Source organism: Monodelphis domestica, chromosome 5, assembly GCF_027887165.1.
Source record: "Monodelphis domestica isolate mMonDom1 chromosome 5, mMonDom1.pri, whole genome shotgun sequence".
NCBI classification, from domain to species: domain Eukaryota; kingdom Metazoa; phylum Chordata; class Mammalia; order Didelphimorphia; family Didelphidae; genus Monodelphis; species Monodelphis domestica.
The window spans coordinates 208,788,422-208,796,322 of record NC_077231.1 but is presented as its reverse complement, the minus strand read 5'-3'; the positions used below and the strand labels follow the sequence as shown (position 1 = coordinate 208,796,322).

Here is a 7,901-nt window from a genome sequence, read left to right as displayed (position 1 = left end):
GATTGGTATTTGAACTGGAAGACTGGAAAAACTGGTTAATAGAGGGGACATCCAATAAAAGTAAGAGATCATCTTGTTCCCCTTGATGAAGGAATCTGAAGGTACCAAGATCTAGACCAATTAGATAATTAATACCAAGCAGGCATTTATATGTTAAGTGCTGACTGTAGCAGATATTCACACAAATACTAAGGTGAAGCAGTTCGGGTCTTCAAGGGGCCAATGTTTTAACAGGGGACAACACAGTACATAGCCAGTGGCACCACCTCTCCGAGCAGTAACTCAAATCACAGGCCTTCTCACCTGAGAATGGGCTCAGAGCAGGTTGTTAAAAGCATTAATCTAGGCATGAGGGGCTGGACCCAGGGTGTGCTAGAGTTGTCACCTGCTTTTGAACTGATTGTTAAATTTTCATGAAATTATGAAAACTTCATGAGTTTACAACTCAGAAATCAATAAACTTTACAAATCAGTGATTTGTTTTATTGATTGTCTAGACTTAAAGTGATGAAGAAAATGTTAATAACGTAATTTAATCTAAACGTACACCATGGATACTTCTTTTGGGGAGTGAAAAACTGTGGGGAGGGGGAAGAGAGAGCCAGCTGTTAAACACTTACCAGCCCTCTCCCAGCTGAGCCTGTGATTTCACTGATATTCCTGGGGAGGAAACTCTCTTGTCAGTGAGGGTCAGCACTTTCGCCGCAATTCATAATTCTATTTCTAGAACACCAGGAGGTGAAGTCACTTTCTGGAGTCACATAGCCAGTGGATATCAGAAGTAGAACTCAAATCCAAATCTTTCTGACTTTGAGGTCAGTTGTCACAATACCAAGACCATGCAATCTCTTGAAAGTATATGAGGTAGGGGGCAGCTGGGTGGCTCAGTGGATTGAGAGCCAGGCCTAGAGACGGGAGGTCTTGGGTTCAAATCTGACCTCAAGACACTTCCCAGCTGTGTGACCCTGGGCAAGTCACTTAGCCCCCATTGCCTAGCCTTTACTACTCTTCTGCCTTGGAGCCAAAAAACAGTATTGACTCTTAAGACAGGCGGTAAAGGTTTAAAAAATATATATATATATGAGGGACAGAGAGGTGGCTCAGTGGACAGACCAGTCCTAGGTTCAAATCTGGATTCAAGCACTTCCTAGCTGTATGACCCTGGACAAGTCATTTAACCCCCACTGCCTAACCCTTACCACCCTTTTGCCTAGGAATCAATCTCCAGTATTGACTCTGAGACAGATGGTAAAGGTTTAAAAAAAAGTTTATTTACAGGATTACCTCAGAAATATTATGGATTGGTTTCCAGACCACCACAATAAAGCAAACATTAAAGCAAGTCCCACAAATTTTTTTGGTTTCCCAATGCATATAAAAAAATTATATTTATGCTATACTGTGGTCTATAAAGTATACACTAGTACTGTCTAAAAACAATGTATATACTTTAATTTTAAAATACTTTATTGCTTAAAAATGCAATTGGTAATCTTTTTTGCTGGGGGAGGGTCTTGCCGTAGTGTGAATGGCTGCAAAGAATGGTGGTTCCTGTGAAGGCTAGGGTGTGTGGTAATTTCTAAAATAAGACAACAGTGTAGTTTGCCTCATCAAAGGGCTCTTCTGTTCCCTTGAACACACAGAGGCCATTGTAGGGTTAATAACTGGCCTACTTGCAATATTGTTGTTTCTCAGGAAATAGAGAGGCCCAAGAAGGAGACCTGGAACAGACCATTGGTAAATCAGTAAGAACACACACAGACCACTCATCAATTGAATTTGCCATTTTATATGGGCACAGTTCATGAAGCCCCAAAACAATTATTATAACATCAAAGATCAATGATAATAGATCACAAAACAGATATAATGAAAAAAGTTTGAAATACTGCAAGAATTATCAAAATGTGACACAAAGACAAGGTATGAGCACATGCAATTGGAAAATTAGTGTCAAAAGACTTGTTTGACACACCACACCACGAACCTTCAATTTGTAAAAAAAATGCAATATCTTCAAAATACAATAAAACGAGGCAAGCCCCTATATACAAAATCAATAAAAGATAGTGTGGGTAGTGGGCAGGAAAGTCTTCATGAAAGCATTAACATGGTACTGGAGCTGATTCCAAAGGCAAAAGTAAGGAGAATGTGCATGTCACACTTGGAGGATGGCCAGTTAAAAGCCATCAAGACAAAGGGATAGTGTGTAAAACAGCAAATGGGCCAGGATGACTGAATCAGTAGGTACATCAAGGGGAGTTTTTTGTAAAATGACTAGAAAAGTAGAAGGGACCAAGTTGTGAAGAGTTGTAAATGCCAAACAGAGGAGTTTATAGACACTCCTAGAAGTAACAGTCACTAGAGTCTAATGGGTGACATAGTATACCTATGCTTTAGAAAAATTAAATTTTCAGATACTGAAAAAAACTAATTATCAATGGCAGTTGAAAAAAAAAACAATTGATAACAGGAGAGATATTATAAACCTAGAAGAAATGATCTGATTTTTTTGAAAAAGGAAAGAAAACCTGCCAAGTGTAACCTAATAAGCTCAACTTGAATTCCTGAAGAAATTCTAGAATGTAGTATTTAAAAGGGGTTACTGGAGATCTAGAAAAGGAAGCCACGATCACAAAGAGCCAAGCTGACTGGCTTTTTTTAACAGATCATGTCAGACTAATCTTATTTTTTCTTATAACAGAGTTACAACCAAGGAAATTATATGAGATATACTTTATCTAGTGTTTGATTATCTCATTCTATTCCTAAATCAATGAATGAAAAAGCATTAACTTTTACTATGTGCCAAGTTCTTAGGAATACAAACATAAAATAAGATAATCCCTGCTCTTCAGGAGCTCACACTCTTGACAGAACATATATGAGAGTTGTGCACAAGAGCAAAATTTTGGTTTGAAAGGTTACAGAAACGGTGAGTACATAGGGGCAAAGGGTGAAACATCTTTTCATGAGCAATAACAGTTGGTTTGATTTGAAGGATAGAAAACACACTGGATAACAGCACAATTCAAAAATATCTTGACAGACTGAGCCTATAGATGTTTTTATCTTCCTATAAAGAAAACTGATCATGTTACTTATTTTTAATATTTTGTATCTTTTAATTGACCTAGAATATATCTCAATATATCTACTCAGAAAATAGAGTAAATCAAAGAAGAAAAACTGGGAGACGTGCACCAGAAGAAAAGAAAATTATTCTTTTACTTTTTAAGTTGTATATCTTGATTGGTACAAAAAATAAACATGGGTGCAAGGTGAAACATTTTGAAGTACTGATTGATCAACTGCACAGACATCTGTAACTAAGCACCAATAATATGTGAATTCTAGATACCCTATCATAACAAAAGAGAAAAAGGCAGTCGACAGTGTAGCCACTACATCCTATAAGTACAGATGGTCCTAGAAACAGAGAATTGTCATTAAAGAGGACTGTAAATTAAGCCACTGCACCAGTACTAAAAATTTAATTAGATAATGTTTCAGATTCCACCACGGTCAAATATTCAGTGACATTCTCACTGACTGTATAACATGTAATTTCTATGGATTCTCAAATCATAATTCCAAAAACATAACTGCTGATCTAAGGTTACCCAGAAGAACAACAGCACCATGGAGGGGTAACCTGCTCAAAAAATGAGTTCCTAAGCAACTAGAAATTCTGGGAGAATGTTATTTTGGAAGTAGGGATTTTTAGATCTAGAGGATTTTGGAGAACATCTAATTTAACTCTATTTTTAGTATAAGATAGCAGAGTCAGAGAGATGATTTTAACTGGTCACAATGGGGTACAGCCAATAGAATTTAGATCCCCTGACTCGCATTCAAAAGCCATTTCCTCTCATTTAAAATGCCACTTGGATTCACTGCATTCTTTTAAAATTACTGCCAAATGGAAATAAGCCAGAAATTGAGATAAAGCCTATCTGTTACAAGACACTACATTTCAAAAGATAAGGGATCAGCCACTGGTATCCTGAAGCTGACTCCAACCCTCTGTGCTTTAAAAGCAAACACAAACACCATGGGAGCAGGGGGTCCCAGCAGAATTACTGCCAGTACGTGGCCCTCAAGGATCCTTTTCTATGAATTGGTCCTGGTTTCTATTTGAATATGATCCCACTGATGTAGATAGCCAGCTTTCCTGAGGCCTCTCCTGGCATTTATTTCATTCTCCCTTTTATGCTAGTTATTTGTATATCCTTCACTCCATTAAGCTTCTTGAGAATATGTGTTTCTTATTCATTCAATAATCATTTATCACATTTGTTATCAGGTACTATGCTAAGTACTGGGGACATAAAAGACAAGGAAAAAAATGTCTACATCCTCTAGAAATTTATATTCCAATGGAGGAAAATAATGGACACAGGTAAAGATGAAATTATATATACATATGTATACATGCACATAGTGATATATATTATATATATATATACATATATATATAAAAATATATAAAATGTGTGTGTACATACATATGTCTGTATGTGTTTATATTGTGACACAAAGTAATTTATTTTGGAGGTGATACTAACAACTGGGTCTGTCTGGATAGTATTCCTGTAGGAGGAGAACATGAATTAGGCTTTGAAGGGAGTTATGGATTCAAGAAGCCTAAAGGCAGGCAGGGACAGTGCAGGGCAACTTGGTACAAGATCAAAGCAGCAAGAGATGCGATGTTATGTACAAGGAACAGCAAACAAGTCACCTTCCCTGGAAAACATAATTCATAGAGCAAAAGTCATGTGCAATAAGCCTAGGTCAGCTGGAATTGTATTGTAAAGGGCTTTAAATATTTGGCAAGCTAATGGAGGCAGGCAGAAGTAATACAATAGAAAGAGCACTGGATTTAAAGTCAGAGGACTTGAATTCAAATCCTGAATATGCCACTTAATACCCATGGCAGCTAGGGGGTACAATGGGGGAAAAAGCACTAATCCTAGAGTCAGGAGGAACTGGCTTCAAATCTGGCTTTAGACACTTCTTAGCTGTGTGACCCTGGTCAAATCATTTAACGCCCACTGCCTAGCCCTTGCAGCTTTTCTGTCTTAGAACGGATACCAAAGCAAAAGATGGTTTAAATTAAAAAACACTTATGAGACTTTAGACAGATTATAATGTCCCCTCAATCTTTAGTCTCCCCTAAATGAAAGGGTTGGACTCATTTCTAAAGTCTTTTTTAATTCCAAAGTTTCCATCTTAACCCAGGCAGGGGTTCTTTCTTGGGAGTCATAACTTTAAAAGATAATTGTAGTTCAACTTAATTGATTTCCTTTGTAACTCTATGGTTTCTGTCTTACAGATTTAAAAATGTTATTCCTAGAAGGGGTACACAAGATTCATCAAATTGCCAAAGCAGTCCATGATGCACACATACAAAAAGTTAAAACTTTATGAAGTAAGAAAAAGCTTTATCTTCACTACCTCTGCCTTTCTGACCCTTTCTGGTACTGTTACCTAGAATATCTCCCCCCGCTTTCTAACTAAATCTTGCTAACATTTCTGGGAATCAAAACCAATTTCAAAATATTATTTGAGGGAAACAAAAGGCATTTTGACAAATAACTTTTTTGTTGTTATTTTAAGTCTTCTTTATGACCATGAAAATTTGTAACACTGGAAGCAAAGTTTTCATTTTCTTTCCTTACATGGGTTTAGAGGAACTACTGCTTCTTCTCAGTAGTATTTCTGAATTATTAGACCAAAATGGTGGGACAGTCCTTTTATTAGACAGGGTGACCAGAGAGGCAGTAATTAGAAAAAGCAGTGACCATATGAAATTTCAGTCATTTCCATAAAGTTAGTTATAGATGAAATTAAAATTTTTAATTTAGGACATTTCAAGACAAGGTCTAAAAAACAAATGGCAAATTGTTATTTCTCCAATGATAAGTACAATAGAATTTATGTACTTTTAGCCCATAAAGCATTACTGGAAAAGGATGTTTTTACATTTCTGTAGCATATTATTCAAAGAATTGAGTAGTGTTATAAGTGGGCCCACCTCATCTGCTCTCTTACTAATAACAATAGGTCTAATTTACAAAATAATAGGGCTATATAGTTACTTATCCATGTGACTTCCTCCAAAGGCAAAAAAGAACATAAAAAACAGTAAGGCTATAGGTTTTACTGTGATTGAAGAAAAATCCAATTTCAACAATATACCTTTTGTTTTGCAAATGGAGTAAGATTCAAGAATTTTTCTTTTTGCACCTCTACCCCCAATAATAGGGGATTATTCTCTAGATCATTTTTTAAAAGATGGAATATCCATTTGTTTAAAAAAACTTTATTTTTTAAATTTTTACTGATAGGGAATCAAGGTGGGAATTATGCACAAAATCTATTTGTATAAGAAAAAAAATAAGAAAATATTTTTTTTGGCCATAATTTAAAAATAAGTGGTCTCTAAAACTTAAAGAATGTCCTCCAGGTTATCTGTAAAAGAAAGAAAGTAGCACTAATAGTCTTTTAGCCCCTTGGTTGCCTTAATAAGCCACGGATACGTCTGACAAGTGCTTGTATAAAACAATAGCGGGATCGAACTTTGGAATATAATCCTTCAATATCCAGAAGCTTCTTTTGCAGTGATTCACCGAAGGCATTGATGGCTTCAATTTGAAGCTAGAGGAAATGAAAAGGACATCTTTCAGAACAGCAATGTCAGGGTCATACTTTACAAAGTTTTAACTTTTTCACAATCTAAAACACCTCAGAAATTTTTAGATCAATTCAATCCTTTAATATATGTCAAGTTTACTTTATATTCACATTCACAACCTACAATTTTCTACCTCAATTGTTAGTGATATAATAGTTTTGAGGGGTTGAAAAAAGGGATGACAACGCTTCTAAACAGATCTACCACTTATATATAATGTATATGTAATATCCATATCTGTGATGTAATCAGTTTGGGAAACTCCTCTTAGAGAGATTCATTCCCGACTGGTACAGGTCAGTTTACTCATCTCTCACTTCTGTTCTTAGAGAGTTGCCTAGGGCAATAAGAATTTAAAGAACTTGGCTATGGTCACAGAGAGGTAGAACTTATATACCATTTCTTCTCGACTCCCAAGCCAATTCAGTCCGTCATCTGCAATATTTAAGAACCTCCAACAACAAAGTCAGAGACACTGAAACAGCTGTGTAACCCTAGGCAAGTCACTTAGCTTATCTGCCTCAGTTTTCTCCAGTACATAACAGGGAGAACCTACCTGGGGAAGGTTGTTCTGAGGATCAAAGGACATAATATCTGTAAAAGTACTTAGCATAATGCTTAGTTATATGCCTAATATACAACAGTCATTTAATAAATTCTTGTTCCCTTTTCTCCTTTAACTCCATGATACTAACATAAATCTATAACCCTAAATATAGCCAAACTTAAAATTAATATGATATCACAAAACAAGTCTGGACAAAAACACACAAATAAATCCTCTCAATAAAATAACTGTATAGGGGGCAGCTGGGTAGCTCAGTGGTTGAGAGCCAGGCCTAGAGATGGGAGGTCCTGGGTTCAAATCTGGCCTCAGACACTTCCCAGCTGTGTGACCCTGGGCAAGTCACTTGACCCCCATTGCCTAACCCTTACCACTCTTCTGCATTGGAGCCAATACACAATATTGACTCCAAGACAGAAAGTAAGGGTTTAAAAAAAATAAAAATAAAAAATAAAATAAAATAACTGTAGTCAAGCCTATGGTGACAACATGGCAACTGAGGCATGAATGCAAAGCTGAGCTACCTCTCCTTGATCCTGAATTAGATCCAAATTTCAGCAGATTTCTAAATTCTTCAGCAATGGTATCTATGTGTAGTGTGTAGGATGTCTAGCTCCAAGTGATTTGCTCTGGCACACC

At 36.4% G+C, this 7,901-nt stretch overlaps 1 protein-coding gene across 2 annotated transcripts in view; it reads right to left on the bottom strand.

Moving 5' to 3' along the window:
- Positions 1–1,769: 1,769 nt before the first annotated feature.
- The window catches only part of NUP205 (nucleoporin 205), a 101,656-nt gene continuing 95,524 nt past the window's right edge, over positions 1,770–7,901 (bottom strand). For both annotated transcript variants that reach the window (XM_007504380.3, XM_001374111.5), the window contains exon 43: positions 1,770–6,660. In XM_007504380.3, the coding sequence (XP_007504442.1) occupies positions 6,508–6,660 (153 nt within the window). In that variant the 3' untranslated portion in view covers positions 1,770–6,507. The remainder of the gene's footprint in view (positions 6,661–7,901) is intronic.